Source organism: Pseudonaja textilis, chromosome 3 (genome assembly GCF_049901715.1).
Source record: "Pseudonaja textilis isolate UNSWEBS1 chromosome 3, rPseTex1.2, whole genome shotgun sequence".
In the NCBI taxonomy this organism is placed as follows: domain Eukaryota; kingdom Metazoa; phylum Chordata; class Lepidosauria; order Squamata; family Elapidae; genus Pseudonaja; species Pseudonaja textilis.
The window spans coordinates 54181332-54207913 of record NC_141992.1 but is presented as its reverse complement, the minus strand read 5'-3'; the positions used below and the strand labels follow the sequence as shown (position 1 = coordinate 54207913).

At 35.1% G+C, this 26582-nt stretch overlaps 1 protein-coding gene across 8 annotated transcripts in view; it reads right to left on the bottom strand.

Annotated features, from left to right (window-relative positions):
• PTPRF (protein tyrosine phosphatase receptor type F) overlaps window positions 1–26582 on the bottom strand; it is a 542470-nt gene that overhangs the window by 248189 nt on the left and 267699 nt on the right. For all 8 annotated transcript variants that reach the window (XM_087929754.1, XM_026706994.2, XM_087929753.1 and 5 more), the window contains 2 exons: window positions 15979–16124; window positions 14000–14141 (listed from right to left, as the gene is read on the bottom strand). In XM_087929754.1, coding sequence (XP_087785880.1) covers window positions 14000–14141; window positions 15979–16124 — 288 coding nt within the window. The remainder of the gene's footprint in view (window positions 1–13999; window positions 14142–15978; window positions 16125–26582) is intronic.

Genomic DNA, 26582 nt, shown 5'->3' with positions numbered 1-26582 from the left:
ATCAACAGCGGCGGGCACTGAAGGTCTTGGGTCTGCCGCAAAGGTGCTTGGCAGGAGTAGGGAGCTCTCCACGCTCTGCCATGATCGCCCATTAGGAGCAGCTGGTGGTGAGGAATTGCTGCCCGCGGGGTGTTCCTAATGGCAAGACCCCCTGCCCTTCCCCCCATTTTGCATGTTTTAAAATAGGCCTAAATTTGGGGGGAGGGGCTTAATTTCATTTTATGCCTAGAAAACATTCTGGGTCTTCCTATTGGGGCAGGTCATATTGTTGGAGAAACACCGTAGATATAGATATATAGCTATATAGTTTCATAATAAATATCTGAAATATTTATAACCTAACTTATTGAAATTGCTCAAATATAAAAAATCTAGGTCAGTCCATTTTTAATTGCTGGATCTGAACAATTAATTTCAGATTTTGAGCATCTAGAAGTTGCTAGTTTGAAGAGCAGTTCAAATTTAAGATGACTTGTTGATAAGGATTTTTGTTATACATCAATTTAAAAAAGATTAAAAAAATTAATTTCCATGTTACAATGACAAAGGGGGTTAGGTAAAAAGTTACATAATAAATTATACAATAAGCAGGCATGTTAATTAATCATTTGGAATGTTCATCTTCAATTCCAATCTTCGTGTCTGATACATTTTCTCTCCTTAGAACAAAGATGTCAAACTCTATTTCATTGAGGGCTGCTTCAGGGTTATATTTGATCTTGTGGACCTGGGGTGCGAGTGGCCAGGATGGGTGTGGCCAGATCATATCACTCATGTTGGAGGGTAACTCGAGCACTCTGCCAGTGAAAACGGAGCTGAGGAGGGCCGCGCATGGCCCTCGTGAGCTCCATTTTTGCTAGCAGGGGTACCGTGGGCCAGTCCTTCCCTGTTTCCAGGGCAGCCTTGTGGGCCAGATCTAAGCATCCCCCAGCCCAGATCTGGGCCCCGGGCCTTGAGTTTGACACTCCTGCCTCAGAAAATAACTAAATTATGGTAATTGTTTTATGCATACAAAATGGCCAAATGAAAATGTTTTAATTAGAAATAGGTGGTATAAATTAACAACTGCTTCAACCACCTCCTGTATTATTAAGATTAGCTTCCTCTTTCATAAACTCTAAAGCCTTCTATTTTACTTAACAAAATAATTGTCTGGGTAGCCATCAGGACATGAGGTAAGGATATATTTATGTATTTAATCAGGAAAAAACATCCAGGGTACATCTACTATTGGTACATGTTCATCAGTTTTTTCAAGTATGTGAAAAATACTTTATTTCCCTATATAAGAATTCCTAACATTTGCCCTGAAAAGTGGTTTAGTTCAAAATCTAAATGCAAAAATATGAAATTATATAGACCCATAAAGCCTTCCTAATTGAAAAAGAAATACTATAGTGAAAGAAGTTATAAGAGCAGCAGTTCTTTGGAATGAAAAAAAATCCCTCCAACAATAATTGAAGATATATTTTAGAAGCAACCAGTCCTTAAATGCTACGTTATTACCACCCACGGTCCATAAACTGAGAATTTAGAATGACAATTGGCACTTGGTGTGCAACACATGCCTGCTACCAAGAGCCTTTGCTAAATAATTAACACTTGGAGAGTGCTCAGATATGTCCTTCTGATTCATCTGCACATTGTAATTTCTACACAGATCACAACTTAATGAATCATCAATTGTGACAAGATCAATGAACCAAACCTAACAACAAACTAAAGTTAGTAAATTCATGCCTCAGGCAGGAGGCTGGTTTAAAAAAGCTTCCATCATCTTTAGAGTCTAATTAGCAAAGACAGGACTTCTCCTGCTGCTTTCTCCTCTTGCTTCCTCTTGAGAGAGGAGGGTGAAGGTGGAGAGGGGCAGTTGTTCAGTTTTACTGCATGCAAATCTTGACATGGCTTTTTTGATCAATAACAATGTCTGCAGCAGTAAGACAAGCAGGCGTTTGCAATGTGAGAAACAGGTTCCCTGCTCACCAAATGAATTTAAGTCATGTAGTGGAAACAATAATAGTTCAGGGGACCCTTGTGAAGGGGAAAAAAGCTATCTTTTCAAATATAGCTGTATTATTCCAGATAGGAGAGAAGGACATCAAGGAATAGTTAGATAATAACATATTTTTAGACTGCAGAATACACGTTAAGTTATTCAATTGGAATATTCAATCTATTTTAAAAATGAGAATTCACGGAGGATGGAAGAATCCTCTCTGGATTTGATAATAATAAAAACAATACAGTCCCTTTTTAACAAGGCTTTACATTTCATTTTTGCATCTCATAAAATTGGGCCTCTCATGAAACATAGAACTAAATAGAGTTAAATCAGCTAAATGCCTAATGGAGTAGATTATATAGGCTGGGCTATATAGTAATTACAGATATCATTATTTGTAGGGCTAGTCCTGTACCCTGCTATAATGAGGTCCACACTTTCTCACCCACCAAAGTTATAGCATTGTAAGTATCTCCATATTGGTCTGAGAATGCCCTTAACACGGAGGAGAAACAAGTTTACAATATAAGAATGCCGCAGCATGTTCTGATAACTTCTTCACCTTATGCAATATTAACACTGGGAAGCAACCAAGTTCCTGCTAGCTAAATAAAAGCAAAGTTAAGGCCTGACCATACCACAGAAATCCCAAAATCTAAAACTAGAGAGCGAAGGAAGACCTAAAGTAAAGTGGGGAAAAAAATGTGTGCCTGAAGAAACTTTGCATCCTCTTAGATCAGTGATGGCAAACCTATGAGATGCACGTCAAAGGTAACTCGCCACAATGCTTTGAGTGGCACGCCATGGTTCACCTGACAACATCTATTCTTGAAAGTATGTCCTGTTCTTGTGTGATTTTTAGAGGCTGAAGAGGCCGCACAAAATCGGGTGTACTCTCATATAACCTTCGGATCCTTTGAGGATGTGGCTGTGCTCTTGCACGACTTCTAGAGCCTCTAAAGAGCTTCCAGAGGCAGCAGAACAGCATTCTTCAAAGCCGTTTCAAAGAACAAAGGCCTCATACAATCCGGAGGCCTGCCCCCCCCCCAAAAAAAAAAAAAAAAAGGCAGAGCACTGCCTCTGGCCGCTCTGATCCTGCTATAGGATCAGAGAACAGCATGAGCTGGCCTTTTTATTTATTGTATTTATTTATTTTGTCAAGCAATTATAACATAACAGATATAAATATAAACATAGTTATGGATACATGAAATGGATACATATAAGAAAAATAAAAATATAAAATAAACAATAGGACAGGGACAGTAGGCATGTTGGTGCACTTATGCACGCCCCCTACAGACCTCTTAGGAAAGGGGTGAGGTCAATAGTAGACAGTCTAAGGTTAAAGTTTTTGGGGTTTGGGGAAGAAACCACAGAGTCAGGTAGAGTATTCCAGACATTGACCACTCTGTTGCTGAAGTTGTATTTCCTGCAATCAAGCTTGGTGTGGTTTACCTTGAGTTTGTATCTATTGTGTGCTCTTGTATTGTTGTGGTTGAAGCTGAAGTATTTATTGACAGGTAGGACATTGCAATGTATAATTTTATATACTATACTTAGATCGGACCGAAGGCGGCGTAATTCTAGGTTTTCTAGGTCTAGAATTTCAAGTCTGGTGGCATAAGGTATTCTGCAACGAGTACAGGAGTGGAGAACTCTTCTTGTGAAATATTTCTGGACTTTCTCAACTGTGTTAATATCAGATACATACTGTGGGTTCCAGGCTGATGAGCTGTATTCAAGTATTGGTCTAGCAAATGCTCTCGTTCGTAGTGTGATATTACCAGAGTGGCACCTGTGGCACTATCATGGAAGTTGAGGCTCAGGCCTCTATTCAGGATGGCCTAGCTATTGGGGGGGAGAGATAAGATAATTGCTTCTCTTTTGTTTGGGGGATGTGTGTGTGACATGTTAGCAGGGTTAAGTTAGCTATTTCCCTAATTTTTGACATGCCGAACACAAAAGGTTTTCTATCACTGTCCTGGAAAAAATAAACCTACGTAGTTGTGAAATCTGTTGTAAAGGCTCTTAATTTTTCCTTGCCCAACTATATTTATGTTGTGTCTATGCTATATTGCTATTTCTTGTTCAGTTTTTTCTTTTAAAACTGTACTGTTTTCTCTTCTATTGTCAGAGACCTTGAAAGCTGCAGAGCATATAACTTTAATTAAGTAAATAAATAAAGTATACTTAATAATAAATACACAAACCTGGAACTCTCCTTAAACCCTGACAAAATGTTATCCCATTTTCTAGTAGGTTTTAAGGCTGAAAACACAAATGACTATTCCTGAATTTGGTATCATTTCTATATAAAGAAATATCTCCCTTTAAAATTTGATAGTTTGGTGTTTTGAGGTTGTGACCGTTTTCCTGTACATTTTATCAAATTTACATAGCTTAGATACTTACAAATATTCTTAGTATTAGTGAAGTTTTATTTTCTAATCTATTTTATATATATATATCTGTTATAGTTTTTTTAAAAGAAAACTTAAGCATATTTTTTGATTTTCAGACTTACAGTTTCAGACATACATTTATTTTGAATCCTCCACTGCATTGGGGAAGTGGACATTTATGAATTTTATATTGAGATTTTATGCTATTACCTTATTCTACTGTGCCAAAGGAGTTGGAAGTCAGCACTTTTTCTCCCCCCCCCACTTTCTGGCCTTCATTTCCCCCCTTTCCTTATTTTCTTTTGTATTTTTATATTTTATATTATACTTTGATAAACTACTAAAATTTTGGGAACAAATTATATAGTCAGGCTATGAAGCCACAAGCTTTTGACTACCTTTATATGGATGTAAGAACTGGGTAACTGAAAATATGTAAGAAAAATTGCCAAAGAGTCTTCTGCTGCTCTCACATCTTCCCTCCTTGAAATATTTTTCCAACTGATGGCTGGGTAGAAAGGAATTAGAAAATTATGTATTAAGTTTTTGATGCTGTATAAAAAGCCACTGTAACAAGTTGTGAAGGTATTTCTTGTGCAGAAAGCACTTGGATGTGTACTTTTTATTATTGCAGGAAAAAAGACTGATTGTCCTGCATGTGATATTCTTGAATCTTCTTCCCTAGATCGTTTTTTCCTGTTAACATATAGTGTTTCTTTGTAACTGTAGCTAAATTTGAAAAGCTAAGCAAGTTCTGGCTTGGGTAATACTTGGATAGAATATCAGAAAATCCCAAGTCTCTACACTAGACTAGGATACTGAAGTTTTACAGAATAAGCAGTGCCTGACCACTTTTGTATTGCTGCCAATAAATTTAGATGCAATTGTGAAGTCAGCAGAAAGTTAACGAAGCCTTTATCTTGTACACTAATACTGGCAAGGTTTGTTTAGGCATCAAATTTTGGGGGGACAAAAGCTTGTCTCCGTATATCTCTTTATTCATTACTTAGAAAATATTACATATTATGTGTGGATTTATATGTATGACAGCTTTGGGCATAGGTATATTTCATAAATGCATTTTTAGTTTGAAGGGAAATGTGAACCTCCAGTTCAGAACTTTTCCCTTTCATATTTGTTTATAATATACATATTCTATTCATATCTAATTTATGGCACTCCCATGTACAAACAAGCTAGAAGAGGAGTCAAATTAAGTACACTACATAAATTAAGTAACTACAATAAATTAAGTAACTACATAGTCAAAAAGGCATTAAGAGTTGTTAATCTAATCCTACGTAGCTTCTTCTCTGGTAACATCACACTACTAACTAGAGCATACAAAACTTTTGCTAGACCTATACTTGAATACAGCTCATCAGTCTGGAACCCATATCATGTATCTGATGTTAACACAATTGAAAAAGTCCAGAAATATTTCACAAGAAGAGTTCTCCGCTCCTCTACTCATTGCAGAATACCTTATGCCACCAGACTTGAAACTCTAGACCAAGAAAACCTAGAACTACGTCGCCTTCGGTCCGATCTAAGTATAGTATATAAAATCATACATTGCAATGTCCTACCTGTCAATAAATACTTCAGCTTCAACCACAACAATACAAGAGCACACAATAGATACAAACTCAAGGTAAACCACACCAAGCTTGACTGCAGGAAATACAACTTCAGCAACAGAGTGGTCAATGTCTTGAGAATATATGAGTGAGATTACAAATACATAGACATTAAAATATGGTTAAGTATTAGGAAAATTCTTATTTCCTTTCTGAGATACACACACACACACACACACACACACACACACGTGTATCAAAGAAATGTGATATTTTGCAAGATTTTTTAGTAATACATATTGACTAAAAGAAAGGGAAAACATGCTAAGAAGTTACCATTATTTCCTGAGGTTCCATAAGAATAATAAAAAAGGGGATGTGATATACAGGTATACTAATATTGTCAAGCTAGATTGTTCTTAATTCAGAGATCTCATAATACCACTTTTCCATAATGACTTTTCTTCATTCTGTAAATAAAAAGACGTGTAGCTAAGTCTGTAAGCTAAATATTAAAAGTTTTAAAGAGCTTTTTAAAGAACATAAAAACTAACACAAACTAATATGAACTAGAAACAAGAAAGAGGAAAAGTACAGTGAAAGAGAATGAAAAGAAGGACGCTTCCTATTTCCTCTGCAGAAAATATAATTACAAAAAAGCTCATTTTTTCCCCTATTATCCAATTTTTTTTTCTAATCATCAAAATCATTAATTAAGTACATTTCTTCCATCTCATGCAAAAAGTCTATAAGGGATTTCCGGTCAACCATAAATGTAGATATTGTTTTTTCTCTGATCAAAGAAGTTAATTTAGACATCACCAGACTATCACCTGGATAGAATGTTTATTTTTTCTGCACTATTTACTTTGTATGCAATTATTACATTACCATGTTCATTTTAAATGAATGTGTAATAATTAATGTTTTGAGATTCAAGGGAATTTGCTCACCTGTTGTGAGATTTCCACCATCACTAAAGTAGTTTAAAGTTGATTCTCAAACTCTAATAGCCTCAGCTGATGAGAAAAAAAAATTGTTTGCTTGAGGCTTGTAAGTTTGCCCAGTGGACATTCTCTAACAGACCAAACAATTGAAGCTGTCATGCATTGCTTATTTTTAGAATTTATGACATTAGTTTTCTTGCTGCAAATAAAAAGATGCTAAAATTCTCCTGTCCATGTGAAACTGGGTATAGATTACAGACATTTTGATGTTTTACAATAAAATGCAGTGACTTATCCTTATGGTTCAGGAAATTTTCACAGGAAAGAAACCACTTCAACCATTATACAATGCAAGCACTTAATTGCTTATTTATGTTTGCAAACTGGACTGATAGGCTGATGCATAGGTTTACACATAGCTAAAGACATGCTATAGTTAGAGAAAAATATGGTTATTACTTGACATATAAATTGGTGTTTTTCTTCACTTAAACTTGGTAAGTAGAACTTGGAGAGATTTTAGTCCAGCTGGACTAAAATGATAAATGGACTGAAGCCACAGAGGAAAGGATTAGCATGACAAATAAAACAGTGCAGTTTTCCATGTTTAAAATTAACATAACTCAATAAAATGGGCATAGAGATCTTGAAGAATGGAAGGAAGATCATACACTGCTCCCGATATTTTTCAATGTAGACCTTATTTACTGAGACAAAGGACTATTAAATTCTACTCTTTAATAAAAAAAACCTGAACTGGCAAGAAATATCCAGAATCATTATTAGGCAGTTGTGTACATAAATGTATAGCATTAATTTTAGTATTTTGCTAGAAAACTATTTGTATTTTGCATTCACTGATGCATTTAATACATTCAAAAAACAGAGTGCTAGGTTTTCAGGTTTTTACACAGAGCATAAGCTTAATGCTGAAAAAGTACACTTAATGTAAAACCTGGTTTGAACTTTGATTATACTCTCTTCCTAATTATCCAAATTACGTGCACATTCAACCCCCTGGCAATGCATATAAATAGTATCCCTATGAAACCAGCAGTCTAATCAAATAAATGAAGTAATAGAATTATTCTTTGTATCTCTGTTACCTTTGACTTGTCACATGCATAAGGGAGTCTAGACTCTATTATTAATATACTTGAATTTCTGGGAGGCATTCCAGAGTTTATTGCATTAAATGCAAAGATGTTCAAAAATTGGTCTCCTCACACTGAACTATTTCTATTTGTATAATGACGGACGATATTTTATCAACACTTTATCAGAGTATTAATATACTATACAATATAATTTATGGACTGGGAAAGAGAGAATTGATACATGGTTATAGGCTCTTTCAAGTGTATTTTCTTATGTTATGTGATAACTTCATGGCACATTATTATTTTCATCTTTTTTATTTTTAGAAACATATAGGTAAGATTTACACACACACACACACACACATATTTGGGGTGATATTTTACTTTGTTATACTCTTGGCACACATCAACTGTTGCACAGAACTATTAATGAGTTCTTATATTTGCTACTAAACTACAATTGATTAAACACAAGACAAAGAGGGACAATTATTTATTTTACTTCTACAACTCTGGAAATCCTATGTTTAATATTTAATATATTTGACGAGTATTGCTCATAGAGGTAGAGCATCCATAAAGACTCCATTTAGCATTCAAATACCATCCCATTATGTTTATAGGTACATAGAATCTATATTTAAAAGAAAAAAAGGGGAAAAGGTGATTAGGTATATAAAAATAAAAGAACAAGCAAGTGACATTATTAAAGAGAAATCATAAAAAAAGGTATAGGAAGGAAAAACAAGGGAAGATTGATAACTTTCCAAAGGTGACAAAGATGGTTTTTTCAGCTCTCTTTTTATACTGAAAATTACAAACAGTTCCAAACATTACTACCTGAAGGAAAAGTAATGTGTATTAAAAATAAACAATAGACTTGGCAATATGCCCAGACTGTCTATCTTGAAAATAACCAAAACATAAACAAAAAAGAGTACAGAAAAATTCAAGGGTAGAAACTTTTAGACTGAGACTTTTATGACAGATCTGTAGGCAAACTAAACTCTTCCACAGATTTTATGGAATAGAATAAAATACAATCAGGCTTGTATATCAACAGATTTTAAGAATAAGATAAAGGCCTCTACGTTTAGAGGGTTATCAAATCTGTGAATATTATCTTGATGATTAATACAGAATATAGCTAGAAAATATATGAAATATTGAAATTGTACTGATTTTTTGAAACTAATAAAATGAAGATAAACTGATATCTTGCCTTGACTAGAACACCAATTTAAAAGAGACTTCACTGGTTCCTGGGAAAATATACATAATATCTCATATTTTGTGGTAACATGGAGGAACCGCACAATAATAATATTGGAACCAATTACACTCTTCTCAATAAAGGAATTTTAATCTCATGATCAATGTCAATTGGCAAATCTGTTCCCAAATAAAGAAGCTTCTATGAATTCAGCCAAGTTTGATTGACTTGGAAGATTCTCAATACTAATGACATATAGATTTTTTTTAATGCAATTGTGATTCCAAATAAGTAATTTGTTTTTCAAAAACATCATAAGTGGCTTGAATAACGGTCTTATGAGCATCTAAACCAGACGTCTCCAAACTTAGCAACTTTAAGATTTGTGGACTTCAACCCCACTTCGCACCTGAAGTCAAACTGTATTGAAAATATCTCTCTTTAAAAATGAGGATGCGAGGAAATTAGACTAAGATGCGAGGAAATGAGACTAAGAGAGTCACATGCCCTGATTACAAAATAATTTCTCCTATAAGAACAATTACTGTTAGATACATGCAACAGGGTTTATTGCATTGATACCAACAAAGTACTGTAATCACTTCTGTTAAATACTGCACAAATCTTTCATTTTTAGACTTTATGCCATAGGCAGGAATCAAGAAGTGGTTGGTCAATAATAATTATATGATTTTGTTTTAGCTTGAAGAAAGGAGAGAAAGAAATGCCTGGGTAAAATTCCATCTTCCATCAAAATTGCAGATAATATTTAAGTGAAAATACTTTTTTCTTCTGAACTGGTTGCCAAATAGTAGTTGGATCTCTTTCAGAGGACTTCTTCTCTCACTTCTACAAGTAGAGAAACCGCTAGAAACCGCTGTGAACTTTAGTTATAAAGCTGGCAAGCTCTCTTTTGATAATGGTGAAATTCCAACCTTATCTCCAGATGGTCCATCACCATTATAGCTGATTTAGAACCAACACATTTACCTTTGAAGGATTAAAACATTTGTTTTCTCCATCTACAAATAAAAGTAAATGCACATTTATAGCCATTTTGTACCATTGAAGCTATATTTTTAACTTTTGCTTGGTATTTGATTTGGTACAGCAACCAAACAGGACAGGTACAGATTTCAACAGACAGTTAGGACTGTATCCAGTAACACTTGGCCAATATTCTGTTCTGTTCTGTGCTACTCTACTCTACTCTATTTCCCACATGTTTCTTTTCAAAGGCATTATTTATGCAGGATTGTGCAGAAAATGTGTAGCATGGAACTATCTCTTGTCATTCTTCCTAGTTATAAGGAGTCACTGTTTCTCTATATCCTTTACACTGCAGCAGTATCTGGGTGCTAGACATAGGCTGAAAACATGGCTGCAAAAACAACCAAATATTAATGGAATTAATTAATTGAATTAATGGAAAGGATAAATGGATCCTATCAAGGTATAAAGTGAGATTAATAGCTCAAAAAGGAAGCTACGAACTGCAGCCATTAGCCTTACTGCAAAAGTATAGAGATGTTTATGTTATTCGCTTATTTATTTATTTTTCAATTTATATGCTAATCTGTATCAGGAAATGACTAAGCATCTTACAGAATAAGATTAAAACATCCTTATTAAAAAATCCTTACTGTACTGCTTTCCATTGCTGTATTTTTTATTATTTCAAATCTATTTGTTCAGGACAAATAAAAGGAAGATTTGATTTTTTTAAATTCATAATAAATAAATAGATAAATAAATAAATAAATAGCCTTGACCGCTCTTTTGCTCTTGAGTAATATCTCAGTAGGTACCAGTAGTTGTTATCTGTAGTGATAGAGGATACTTCCTACCCAGAATAGTGATTCAAAATTGTCATAAATAAACATTTCTACTTTCCTGAAATTTCTCATAGAAACTTTCCTGAAAAGCATTGCTTTATTTTTAAGCTTATGCTACATTTGAAAATTCACCAATATGCTGAATTCATATATAGTAAGGTTTTTTCTCCTAAGATTACTTTAAATTCAAATAATATATCTGAAGCAAAATGAAAGAATTATTGTTGGGTGAAAAGTAATATCAGCATTTATAGGGAAATTATTAGTTCCTCTTCTGTCTCTAGTTCAGTATTTTCATAGATGGGCTTCTCTTTAATTTTGTAAAGATTAATTTAAAATTTTTCCAGAAGTGACATTTTCTGCTTCAAATATCTTGCAAAATGAACTTCAGTTGATAACGCTATGTATAAAAATCTTCGTGGAACTAGTCATTGTGGAAATATTATATTTTCATATGTCATTGGTCACTTATTTAAACTGTGATAAGACAAAGAAACCGATAAATTGTACATATTCAATGACACTATCTTTTTCAGGAGACTGATAATTCAAAACCTTCTATGTTGTGAAAGTTGCTTATTTGTTTCCTATAGAAACCAGTACTGATAATGCATAAAAAGACACATCAAAATTAAGTTATATAGATATGGGAGCTTGGCATAAGTAAGAGAATTAAAGAATAGTGATGCCAAGATCATAGATACTGTGTAAATACTTAAAGCAAAATGTTAAACTTCTTTGGAAGCTCTTAACAATTGGAAAGCAGAATACGACATGCCTAACCATTATTTCATGCATTGTAATTCCCGTGAGTTGGACTGTTTTTATGCTGAAAAGGTAAAATAAAAGCTTCAGAACCAAAAGAAAAGTAAAATGAGAACATTGCTTACAATAGCTAGTTTTTTAGACTGTCCTGATAATATGAATGATTCAAAAGTTTTAAACATTTTAGAGATATTTTACTTCAGAGAGAACATTTTCACATAGAAATGTGTCACTACATTCTAAAACGATCTCTAATGTTCATTATTTGCTTGGGCTAAGATGCAATATTCAAATGTAATCTCCTTTCCTTTAATTTTTCTGATTTTCTAATGAAGAGCCATTTCTTAGGAGGAATATATAATAGAGAGTGAGACAAATATGAACAAACTTCCTTGTTGTCAAACTGATTCTTGTGTAACTAATGAGATGTGTGTATATGGGCTAAGCACAGTTAACAACTGTTTGCTGCAGAAACAGAGAAGTTGGTGTTAGATGAGTTTTACAAGAACATATTGTCTCAGGTCTTGGGAGATGCAGCTTTCTGCACAAATAATTTGTAACTGTCAAATATTTATCCTTTACTGAATTTCATATTGAGTAACTCCAGGAACTGGGATGAAGCCAGCAGATGTTGATAGAAATTAAACTTATGATACAGTTCAGTAATCAATAAGCCTTTGAAACATAGATATACTCTTTCATCCTTATACAACCTCCTCTCTTAATTACAAGCTAAACACGATAAATACATTCTAGGCTTTGCTCCATTTTCACTCAGTGATATACTTCCTAAGCAAAGACAACCAGCAAAGTTGGATTGACTTAAAATCTAATCTATCTGAAAAGTCATCCTTCATATCATTAAAAAGCAGAACTAGAAATCATGAACATATTTGAACAAATCACAGAGGAGCCATTGTTCAGCTAATACATAATTGTGGAGCCACATTTCAAGGAAGCCTTAAAAAAATAACTTAGATTGGGGGGAGGGGAAGAGGAAAAATTTTTAATTGTCATTAAAACAGCTTAAACAAAAGAATTAAGTCATACACTTATTGCCTCCAGACTGCCTTGATGTGATATAAATTGCTTAAGACTACTGCGGGAATAAAATCTATCCAGATTGGATTGAAGTTCCAATTGTAAAAGCCGTTGTTTGTCACCACTAATATCCTTACAAGAAATTAAATTTATAAACATATAAATCCAAAAGCCTAAGAAAAAAGCAGATCAATTCCCCTTTCTTTCTAGTGTTCCTGCTGGATCCCATTTTGTCAGGAGATGAGCACAGAAAGAATACAGATTACAGTATACAGAGGGGCTGCCAATCTGATCTTGCCTCTATCGTGCCCAGAAGAGCTGCTGAAAAGGAAGATAAGGCAAGTCACTCATTTCGATGCAGTACAGGAAATACTGCAACATTTCCCCCTCTCTACTGTATAATGCTGCTGTTTAAAGTGCTCTATAATGCAAGCTGTAATCCCCAGTCTTACAACTCAATCACATATTTATTAATTTGTAACATCATGTCCACTAACTCTCCCTGAAGCTTCTATTTGGTGTGTGTGTGTGTGTGTGTGTGTGTGTGTGTGAGAGAGAGAGAGAGAGAGAGAGAGAGAGATGTCATTGATTCTCCTCCTTTTCTGCTTGTTTTGCTCAAACCTTTCTTCTACTGGGCACGCAAGAGTATTTCACTGTTGTAAGTCATAACTGAAAAAGACAGAAATGCTCAATATGACTTATACATTATTCAACTTATCAGCTGACCAAGAGAAAAAGAAAAGAAAAGATTTGCATATCTATACCTGTTCTCCTATCAACAGAAAAAAATAATTTTCAATTACATTATATGTATGCAATTCAGTTCATCAAGAGAATCTGGAGCCAGAGAGACAGAAACGCAGACAAAAAGATAGGCCAGGGAAGCAACTGCAACAAATTCACTTATGTGTGGATACTTGGCTCCAGTTTGCCTCTTTATGATGTATCAAATTGAGAACATTACCAAATAAAACAAATGTCAAAATCCAGGGCAAAAAATATAAATCAAATCCTGTATTAGCTATCTGAAATGACACCAACCAAATAAACCCTGACCGCTATCACATGTAGTGTTTAAATGCAACACAGCAATTAAGCAAGTTCTACCTACCTTCTAATACTGTAAGTTTGGCACTCGTGTTTATTTCGCCAACACTGCTGGTAGCCATGCATTCATAAATTGCTTCATCCCGAAGGACACGTAGTGGTTGAATCCGCAGAACTGATCCAGATCCATCATCAAATTCAATAACCTTTTTCAAGAGAGGGAAAAGTTATTATTAATTCATTAGTACAATTGATCCATAGAAGACAACTACATGTTAATTTTTTCAGCTATAACTATGAAATTATGAAGTGTGTTCCTCTATGTCAAATTCCTTGACTGTCACAGTGGTTAAAACTTACATCAACAGACATAACCAGATGGCTATGGCTTCAGATAATATAAAATCCTACTCTTATAATATATAATGTCTGCAGATGTATGGATAGATTTGGTATTATCCAAAACAAACAAAAAGCAAAATTACTATATTAGATATAGATAAAATGCCGAATGTGGCAGGGGTTAAGACAGGCAGGCAGGCAGGGGTGGTTGCAACTGATATTCAACTCAACATTTATTAATATTAAAGATTTAAGATGAAATATGCTCATAGATTTTCAGAAGTATTTAAGTCCTTCAAATGTAGCTGGAATAAAGTTTGCCATACTCCTAAACTTTGAATTTAATTAAACCAACATTTTAAATTCAGTGAGTGAGTTATGACACTAAAATTTGGCTAATGCAACAAACCACCTGTCAGCCTTCAAGACTTCTTTCCTTTGCTTTGCATCTTTCGGCTGCCATAGTAATGGGGGGGAGGGGTAAAATAATTGAGCTTTGACGGTGTGGAAAATGGGCTGGAGGCTTTGAGAATAAACTGTATAAGTTGGGGGGAATGTTTCTTGTTTATGCTTCTTTGCTCTGCTATGCGCAGGCGCAACTCTATCAAAATAGGCCAAGGTCAACGGATGGATGCCTGCATCACCACCTCAAGATGCCCCACATGACATTATATACAACTTTAACTGGATGGACAGTTTGAACTATTGTGGGTGGGAACATTGCCATCACTTAAATGATTTTACATTAATCTAATCTCAATTCATAGGCAGAAAGAAATGATCAGATCACTGAAATGATACAATGATTATACATGGAAGCTATAGCAAAATGGGATGAAATCTGCTTCCCCTAAATAAGAATAATTAAAGTCTTGTTAACTGAGAACTTGACAAGCAGGACATAACTGTAATAGTATTCTCTTCTCCTTTTCCAACAATTAATACCCAGAAGCATAGTGCTTCTGAGCTGAAAGCAGTTACCGTATTTTTGGTATATAACATGTACTTCCCCCCACTCCCAAAAGTGGGTGGAAATGTCTGTGCGTCTTAAATAGCGAATGTTGCCAAAGTCTCGCCCACCCCCCAGCCCTCAAACTTCGGCTTCTGCCTCCCAGCAATTTGCCTCCTTGCAGCAAACACCTAGAATGGGCTGAAAACAGGGCGCACTCAGGCTGAAAACAGGATGCGGAGGCTGAAAATGAGATGCCGAGGCTGAAAATGGGGCGCAGGGAGGCAGCAATAGGCAATGGCGATCCCTGCAGCCTGAAACAGCTGATCGTCAGGAGGCCAATCCAACCGACAATCAACTGCTTGTGCTAATCAGGCTGTGCTGAAGTTGACCAGGCTGTTTTCTTCAAGGAGGCAAATTGCTGGTAGGCAGACCCAGATTGTTTTTCTTGTTTTCTTCCCCCAAAGCTAGGTATGTCTTATACTTCGGAGTGTCTTATAGTCCGAAAAAGTATATTATATACCCATCTTAACCATCAGCAGTAAACAGCTTTATTTTTATCTTCTTTTTGATTTGCATATCTTACACAATCTCCAAAGTTAACTATGCAGAGTATAAAGTAAAACTTAATCAGTAATGTACATATAAAAAAACGCACACCCCTTCCAGTCCTCACATTTCATCCTACTTAATTCCATTCAATATATGAGCATTCTCCCAAAATTCCAATCAAATGTTCATTCTCTACATACCTCAAATCTCTGGGAGCTGACCTTTTTTCCTTTCTTCATCCAAGTGATGCGTGGCTTTGGCTCTCCTGTTGCTTGGCATACAAAGGAGGCCACACCACCAGAAATCCCAATCTGATCTTCAGGAGTTTTCATAAAGTTTGGTTTGCCTGTAATAAAAATATACTAACTGGTGAGATATAGCACCTAATATATATATATCACTCCAAATTAGGAGTTTTAAGTACAACCAAGTTAACTCCAACAGCGCAAACTGCCTCGCGCAACTTTCTCATGTCAAGCTTGTGTGCTTCTAAAAACATGTTATTTTTCCTAGGAAACGTATCAAAATAAGAACTTGGGAAGGAATTTGAGAATTTGAGTTTTTTTGGAATATTTCTATCTCAAGTAATCTATTAATATTACACACATACTTACATACATATTACATACACACACATACACATACACACCCTCTGAATCAGTATTGACTCCTGGGTCCCTACAGTTATCTTGCCAAAGTTTTTCAGAAGTGGTTTGCCACTGCCTGTTTGCTAGGGCTGAGAATGAGTCACTGGTTCATAGTCACACACTGGCTTCATGCCGAGAGGCACTAGAACTCACTCTCTCTTGGTTTCTACCCAGATGCCTGAACAATTACATCAAGCTGGCTCTCATGCCTGTCCATATCCACCCATCCATGGCATATTTTGCTTTGTTGGGTTGTAAAATATATAAATTCTTTAGTATACACATGCTACTTTAAAAATAATAATCAAACTCCTGGTGATTCCAATCCAATAATTGCATACTATTAAAAAAAGAGAAAGGGAGTATGTGTATGTGTGAGAGGGAGGGAGGGAGAGAGAGAGAGGCAGAGTGAGAGCGAGAGAGAGATTGCTCTTTTCAGTAAAAAGTTGAGCAAAGATGACTTGGTGACTCTGCAAACTATTTTCAGACTGAGAAGGGGGAGAAATTGTCAATCTAACGTGTCTTTTTATTCAATATAAATACATTTCTTTAAAATAATGTTTTCACGTGATGCAGTGTATTAAAATGACAGGATCATAATTCAAAATTTAGCTGAGCATTGAACAAATGGATCAAAAAAATACAACTAAAAAGTTCATGGAATAATACAGTCACTTTCAGTAATTTGAATGCTAAAATTAGAAAGGGATATTGGATATTAATCATAACTGAGGTCATCACACTGCAAGGTCTTCGGAGAAATATTTAGAAATCAGTAGATTAGAAACAACTAATTCCTTTTCTTTCTGTTTGTTCAGTACCTCAGAATGTAGAGCTAAATGCAGCCAAACTGTTTCATTCCAACACTACCATTCATTTCATCTCCAATTTGCCAGGAATTTATGCATGCAATTTGTTTTTTGAAAATTGTTCTCTTGAATCTTTCAGTTTCGGTACCACTGACTATTAGATTATTTGTATATCTGAGTTAGAATATGCATTATTTCTGTGCCAATTCCAGAAGATGATGTAAAGAAATCATAGCATTTGCACATAATGGTTTTTCTACAGACTTCATCAGAGGTGTATTTCAAAAACAGTGGGGTGTATTATAATTCATATACCAGGTTTATGTACTTTGCACTGCTGCAGTTATATTGTTTTGTTGAAATTATTTCTATCAACAGTATAATTTTAATTAAAAAGCTGCTAAAGCTTTTATCTCATAGTTTTTAGCATGGCTTTCTTGAAGTATCAATTAGATTAAAACAGCCAATTTTCCTGTTGTGAAACATTTAAGGAGTTGTATACTGTAAAACAAATTATATTAAATGATTTTTGCAGGAAGTCTACAACTACAGTTCTGGAAACATATTTGATTTAGTTTATACTACTGGAAAACTCTGCATTTACAGCAACAACCAATATCTATTATCACAAAAAATATATAAGCCTTTGTTGTTCCTGCAAACCACACTTAAAAACAATCATATTGTGGGGCTTCCTTTAGTTTTCTAGGATATATAATTTTTTTAAATTATCATTTTTTAAATTAAATTTTCTACATGACAGGCAGCTTGAATTGAGTGAATATATGAATCCATTATATACCAAATTTAAAATATATACAGACAAACTCTACTATTTTAAAATGCTAATCTGTTAACTTAAATAAATTCATCTGGTGCAAAATAAATATAGTAAATATTGAGCAAAGTAAAAATTTATAGAGTCCCACAAATTATGCCAGGGAAATGGCATAATTTTATTTTATAACAGGCTTCAGCCAGCATAAGTGATAAAACAAAACAAGGTGAAAAAAGAATAAAGAGAGCATAACTTAAAATCAGGAAGCTATTCACAAAATATCAAATACAGTACAAAGTAACTATCAAACTGATTGGATTGATTTGATCCATGAGAAGCAATGAAACAAAACAATTGCTTTTCCAGAAATTGCTAGAAACTCATCTGATAGAAGAAAAAGATACATAGAATTTGTGAGACCCGCCTGATATATTTACTAGACTAAAAAAAAAAGGTTAGAACACAGTGGATATCTCTGTAATACAGTATAAACTCAGCAAAAGAATCTGTCTCTCTGCTTCTTAAAATTCACAAGGGCATAAATGTTCAGTGAACTTATTTCAATACCTACTCCACAAGCAGAGTTGGGGGCAAAATTTAAAACCAGCCCATTTGAAAGTTCTTTGCTAATGAAAAGATAAACTATTTAGCAGTATAGTTGATGCACTCACATCACCTAAGTCAAAACATTAAATAAATTGATCCAAGTTCAAGCCTCCAACCCTGACTCCAAACACAATTATGTGACAGACGGACCTAGAAAATCCACAAATAAGGTTCTGAAGAATCATTAATAAATACCCCAAAGACCTAATTCCTTTAGGGCATATATTTAATAACTGTACAGCAATTCAGTCACTACTTTTGCTTTGAAATATTTAAATGTAGAAGGAATATATTGAACATCTCTAGAAAAGTTAATGTTAAATCAATCATCTTCAGTGTCCCTTTAAAAATGTGTTGGGGTTATTGTGTGTTGTCACACTGGCTGGGATTCCTGCAGTTTGCCATAGTGGGATCTGGAAAATGTCAAGTTCAGAATAGTTGTGCTAAGTTAAGAGTTTGTAATGAGCTCCGTTTTGTCATGGGCTCTGGAATAAATGCTGATTACACAGAACATAAAATATTACAAGATGTGGTTAATGCCTCAGGCAACTATCTCCTGCCACCTGACTCTTATTCAAACTGATGCAGTTGCTAAATATTGTCCTCTCTTCCTCTAAAGTGATTCTGTCAATTAAGTTAATTGGCAGCACCAGAGAATCACAACCCTAACTCCATATTAGCCCTTTAAAATATGGAAATCTCCCAGACATTATTTTAAGATAAAGATTTTAGTTTTTAACTATTGAAGGAGGACAGGTGTGTCAAATCAATGTTGACAAAAATATGTATCAAGAAACCAGAAACCCTTTTTTCCAAGTAACAAATTCTATTAAAAGGCATGAGCTGCAGATCACTCCATCCATTTAGGCGACTCTATGCCTCTGAGAAAGTGAGCTAGAACTCACAAAACCTTTCTTTCTTAAAAAAAAAAAAAAATCTGTTAAGTCACAAAAGATGCTGCCCGACTACTCCTGAGTTTGTACTTATATTTGCTTAACATATGAAATTACACAACGATTTCTGAATGGCAGAATATGCACTTGACTGTTGAGTTAAAACAGTGGTTCTCAACCTTTTCTTCATCATGGACCCAGGGGTGGGATTCAATTTTTTTAACAATCGGTTCTGTGGGCGTGGCTTAATTGGTGGACGTGGCTTGGTGGTCACGTTATTGGCTGGGCGTTGCCAACTCAATATCACTCACATCGAGGCACCATCTCGTCGCCTGGCTTTTCATGACTGTGGGGATGCTGCAACAGTCATAAGTGTGAAAAAGGGTAATAAGTCACTTTTTTCAGTGCCATTGTATCTTTGAATGATCACTCCACACAAACAAAGTACCAGCAAAGGAGGGGAAAAAAACTCCAGAGAAGTTCCTGAGACAGGAAGTCTAATCCTGCCAAGAATGTAATAAGGGTTAATGGAGAGGCAGTTTCTGTAAGCAACACCAGAATGTTTCCTTCCTGCCTTCCTTACAGGATTAGGCCAGTAATTTCTTCTAACAACTGGTTCTCCGAACTGCTTAGAATGTTAACAACTGGTTCTAGCAAATAGGTGCGAACTGGTCGAATCCCACCCCTGCATGGATCCCTTTTTAAATATCTTTTGTGGCCACAGACCACCAAGTCAATATTTAAAGCATAACATTTCTTCAAGTCTTTGAAGAATCTCCAGGATTCCGTGGACCTCAGATTGAGAACCATTGGGTTAAAACATCTCTTGGCCTGAGATCATTGAACCCTTCATACCAAAACAAGTTTCACTTTATGTCTTAAATATAATATCTGGCTATTTGGAGGGCATAGAGGTAGAGTGATAATTTAAATATAAACAATCAACAAAAATACAAACCAGAAGAGTTTTGGCTCATGAACACAATCCCCCCCCCCCTTTTAATGTCCTGCAATCTGGTTCTTCAGATACTTGGCATTCTTTGTGATAAAAGTGACATTTACACATTAAACAATAAATATAGAGATGACAGAACAAGGATGTCCTTTCCACTTAATTGAATGGTTAAAGATCTACAAAACACAGCCAAAAACATTTGCCTCATTCATAACCTTTTATAGCAGAAATTGCTTATTCATTATTTAAGATTCTGCAGCAAAAAGAAAGTATTAACAAAACTGGCTGTAAACCACTTAAAATTAAGTTATCTTACAGAGTGATTTGCTGGATCAACTACTTGTGCTGAAATTATTTCTATGTTGCATCCAACTTTGTCAATACAGGTAATCCTTGACTTACAACCACAACTGACACCAGGATTTCCATTGCTAAACAAAAACAAGTGGTTAAATGAATCACACCCAATTTTCTGCCACAGTTATTAAATGAATCACTGCAGTGGTTAGGTGAAACATGTGGTCATTAAACAAATCCAGTTTCCCCCATTGATTGATTGTTGGAAGCTGGCTGGGAAGTTCGCAATTGGTGCTCACTTGACCCTGGGACACTGCAACCATTGTAAATGCATGATAGTTGCCAAGCACATGAATTCTGATCTATGATGTGGGGATGCTGGAACAGTCATGAATGTGAAGACTAGTTTTAAGTTACTTTTTTTCAGTGCCACTACAGCTTTGAACAATCGCTAAATGAAAGGCTGTAGATGAAGGACCACATTGTATATGTGACCATAATTAATACTGATAGCATGAAAGCATAGGATGCAGCCAAATTAACGATTATCAAAATTCATTTTCTCAAAGTGAATTTAAAAACTTGTTTAAGAATGCAGGAAAAAAAAGAGCAGAGAAGACAAGAGTGTGCAATTGTACTACTGAACTGTCTAAGTTTGCAAACCATCTAGGACTTGCAACTTCCTGCTGGCTTCCCCCACTGACTTTCTTCGTTGGGAATTGACAGGAAGTCAGAAGTCATGATCACGTGCAGTTTAGACTTAACAATCTATGATCCACACCAAGCAATGGTAACAGGGACTTCCAGGATTGTTATTGCTAAGCAAAGTGGTCACATGACATCATCCTTTATAACCACATCATTTCACAGCAAACATGCCGGTCCCATTACCATTGTTAAGTGAGGACTCTAATCAGATTGTATATTATTCTAAACAATGATTTTGTATTCAGTAGTATTCTGATTACATCTGAAAAACATGAGCAACACTTGTGCTCATAAACTTTCTTTCCATCGTGGCTGCCTGAACTTAATGCGACTGAAAAAAATTATTTTCCCTTTTTGGGAGCAAGAATCCTCCAGAATCCACAGGCGTTAGGCAGCCAATAAATTTAAATAAATATTGCTTGCAAACATTCATTGAAATTGTTAACCAAGCGTCTGGCCTCCCAGGCATCTTCTGTACCCCAACATGAAGGTTTTATTTTATGTTATTACTTTATTACTTATTTTTCATATTTCTGTACTGTCCAACTCCCGGGGACCACTAATATGAATTTTGACTGACAGTGGCGTGCTGACATTGATGGGAGAGAGAGAGAGATCTGATCTAACCTCTCTCTCTCGCTCTCGCTCTCTCACACACACACGGGCAGGGGTGGGATTTAAATTTCTTAACAACCGGTTCTGTGGGTGTGGCTTGGTGGTCATGTGACTGGCTGGGCATGGCTTGTATGTAAATATTATAAATATTTATATAAATATTGAGTTTTTATTAAAAAGAGCAACTTTTACCCAAAATCAGGCAAAGCAGGCAAGGCAGATGGAGTTGTTCACAGAATCATTCAGAGATCTATCTTTCTGCCATTGGCTACCTGAGTCTGTCACATAAAATTTGCTTGCAGTGAGTCTGCACTGAATAGAAGCTTCAGTCCTAAGGAAGGTTTGGCTCTGCTTTTAAGCAGAGCCGAAGATCTAAAGACTAGATAGAAAGCAAGAAATGCAACAATTTCCTGCTTTCTAGCTAATCTAAATCTGCTGGCACAGCAAAACAGCTGATGGTTGGGGGAAAAAAAAGGAAAAATAGCAACTTAGCAGGCAAGTTTGATGGCAAGGTAAGGAGTGAGTGGGCAGGGAGGGTTCCTGCGGGTCATGTGGGTGGCGCAGCCTTGTGTTCCTGTGCAGCCTAGATTAATTGCTTTGGAGGGTGCTCTGGGGGTGACATTTCTCTGCAGACCACCAAAATTTTCTTGTGGCCCACCGACCGCTGTTCTAGATTAACCAAGATTCAGAGAATTCAAAATCTGGTGTCAAATCTCTTTGCTGCAGAACATGATCAACAAAATTAATTTGACACAGACTTTCTTTAGTAAATTTAAATGTCATGGACTAGAATTTAGAGTACAGAATTTTAAGAATTGTAATAGGAACCCTGTAGCCCTCCTATATTAGTGAACGTATTACAGCATGATATCTCTGAAACCTTTCCATTGCTTTTACTCAGATAGTTTTCATTTCAGGCTAAGAATCCAATAACTCACTAATGAATGCTCCTGTCTATTATGTGTCTCTGCGTGACTGCATTCTCTTTCACTTTTAGCACAAACGCTACAACTGCCTTTCGAATTAAGCAAAAGAATATATTTGTTTAATTAGAAAATTTAGGATGTCTAAATCTAGGGAATGTGGCATCCTTATTAAAGGACAGCAATGTGTTACATCATTTTTGTTAAATTTCAAGTGCCCAAAGAAAACATATAAACTTTTTCCCTGTAGATTCTTCTTTACAATTTCAGAACAATTGAATAGAAGAGCAATTGCTTTCTATAATATACACAATTAGTCACTTTTTCTCTAAATGTGTTTTCAATTTATAGCGTGCACTGTCAGTATGCTATTAAAATGTTTTGCAGGCTACTAACTTTGAGTTTATTTGCAAAATGAGACTATTATTGCATTAACTGGATTTTAATGGATTCTTGCAGGGCACTTACATCTCAACCTAAAGTTCTAATTTAGAATTGTCTTTAAACAATCAAAATAATCAAACTGCAGAGGAAAATATATGAAAAGCTGAACAGATACCACCAGGTCAAGAGAAAAAGTAGTGCAAAACCTACTGCCTGGAAAATGGATGTCAACATTCCAGCAAAACCAATCAACAACGCTGAGACAGGCATTTCCTCAAAGTTTTTTTTTACTGGAAAAGTCATACTGGCACATCTGGGAAAACCTGAATCTGAGAGTTCCGGGTTTTCCCTCAATAAATCAAAAATCAAAACCCAACCTCTATACTCATCAGTCCAATCACCATCTGTCCCAATCTGAGACATCCCTTCAACCATTCCTCCTCCAGTTGCAGGAATAACATGACCTTGACCGAAAAGAAGAATGCTATTATGTCTAACCACCAACACTCTAAAAATCCCCCCTCCTTATTTCCCAGGCACAGGAATGTGGCAGCATGGAAGCTTCTGGTATTAATATGGCTTCCAAAGCTGATAATGGACGTGAATGCTTATGCTTCCAAAATACAAACATGAACATTGCTTTTCTTCACATGCCTGATATATAAGATTACCAAAAAAGACTAAAATGTTTTCAGTTCCCTTTGCAAGCAGTTGATTATTAGTACAGCAACTTTATATGTCTCATCAGCCTAATCCCACCCGTCTACTTCAAAGAATTAATATGAGCTCATCTTTCTTGTCTAGATAAATGTAAGGAATATACTTGAGTTCGTCTTCCAAGCTCAGCAAACAATTTCAATTGGTTTCTGAATTGGCGATACAGATAAAAGCAGAGCTTATTTAATGATTATATGTATTATTCATTGAACTGGATTTTGACCTGGTGAGGACAGCATCCACATTGGTAATGAGCACACTTTGCAATTCACATTATAACAACCATTTTTTTAAAAAACTTCATTTGGATTTTTATATACAGAGAATTCAGAACAGAATCAGCAAAACAAAGAACAGGATTACACATAAGTACCTAAAATATTAAATTTCATTTCTTGGGAAGGAATTAAAAATATTGTAACACACATTTATAGAATAATTATTGCCCAGCTTTCAGAAAAATGAAAATAGCAAGTCAGTTTGCAACCTGATCATGTGCACAATGTTAACCTCATTCCCAAACCCTGATTTCAACAGATTTAAAGATATTATTCTTTTTATGTGGATCAAACAGAACATCACCAGTTTCAAGAGCATCTCAGTGGTTTAATTAGAACCATCTCTTTTGGAAGGTTCCTAGATTGAATTTAATAATATTATTTTCTACAAGATATTGAAAAAGTTAATTATTTTTACTATTATGGTTCTATTTTGTCATATCCCTGTACCCATTTTGTATGGATGTTGCATGCAATCACCAGAAATCAAGCTCAACTTGTAGGAGCCTACTTTTCTGAGAACAGTTTTGTATTTCAAATTTCAATTAACTCTCCTTTAAGTTCAGATCCAAAGCATGAACTTTTTCCTTTCTTTAGTAGAAGGGCATCATTATCTGCTGTGAATAAAACAGGAGAAGATGAAACTGCATGCTTTTTCAGTTAACTTCTCCCAGTCATTCCTTTTTTCTTGAATTAGTAAGTCTGAGGTATAAACCAGCTACTTGGCTTCTGGGAAAAGCTATTGAATTGCAAATTCACCAGTCATAACAGATCTTCAAATCAAGAACCTAACTTAATACAGACAGAAATAAAGAGATAATTTAAGTCACATAAAACAAAATAAAGCCATATATTTTAAACTTTTGATTGAATTTATTTAAGCTGTACTACCTATTAAACTTCTCAATTGCTTACAATAAAAAACATAAAAGGAAACATAAAACTAGAGATCTAAAAATCAAAGTTAAAATAATCAACTTTTACAGTCCTATTTTTAAAAATGTTTTTCTAATATCTTTTAAAAGTGAACCAGGAATATCCCTACTTCCCAACACCATTCCAGGTCATTAGACAGCATATTTCATAGACCTAGGGCAATTACCCCTAGCCAACCCAAGTCAAGCTGCTGGTGTCTCAGGTAACCTCTTTAGATGATCTCAATAAAGAAAGAGGAAAGGGGTTATCAAACATTGCTTGGATCTAAACTATATAGTGCTTTAAAGGTCATAGTCAACATTTCATGTTTTGCACAGAAATAATGCTTTTCTCTCTGGGAGCTGGTTCTCAAAAATAATTAGGTTGTCATCATATGTACCAATTACCCAAAAAAAGGAACTGATGGAAACTCCGCCCCCCCCAAAAGTGTTACATCTAGATGTTAATATGGAGTAGGAGAAAGAATAATAATAATTTGAACAATGATCAAAGCACTCACATTTAATATACTGCAGTTCCTGAAAGTATATGCTTTTTATTTTTTTACAATAAATCAAAAGTCCGTGTATCTTTGTATCCTATTTGTGTGCTAGATTAGCCCAGTCTAGCTTGCTAGGGAGAAATCTGACAGGTAAATTCCTCCTACACAGGAGGAAAGCTTATTTTGTCAGGTTACTGATCTACTGGTCTCTGAAGAGGTCACTAACATATTGCTCCAATACGTGACCCAAGGAAACTAGAAACAGAATGTAGTAAACACTATACATAGTTGAACCAAGTAATAAATCTAATGATACAAAAGATTGTCCAAATCCAGCAACCACAAGCCACTGCACTGTTTCCTAATGCCAAGTTCCTTCAGTCTCAGAGTTAATGATACAAGAATACAAGAAACACCGAAGAGGTTTAAGGCATATTTAATTCAAAATATGATTTTAATTTATGAATTTTAAATCTCCTTTAGAAATGGAGAACAATTTAAAACTATTAAGTTGATCTTACAGTGAATATAGTTTATGCTTCTCTAGTAGATTTATGTGATAATATTTCCCCAAGTCAGCAATTGTTGAGATTTTTTAAAAAAATGCCCAATTATACTTTATAAAGAGAGCATGACGGAATCCCAATTATAAGAAATCAGCTTCAAGTAGCCAGAATACGGATTCACATCTTAGTATCTTTTCTTGGGAAAGTCTGTATAACTAAAAATATACATACCACTATAAAATTGGACAATTTAAATAAAAATGTTTGTTAC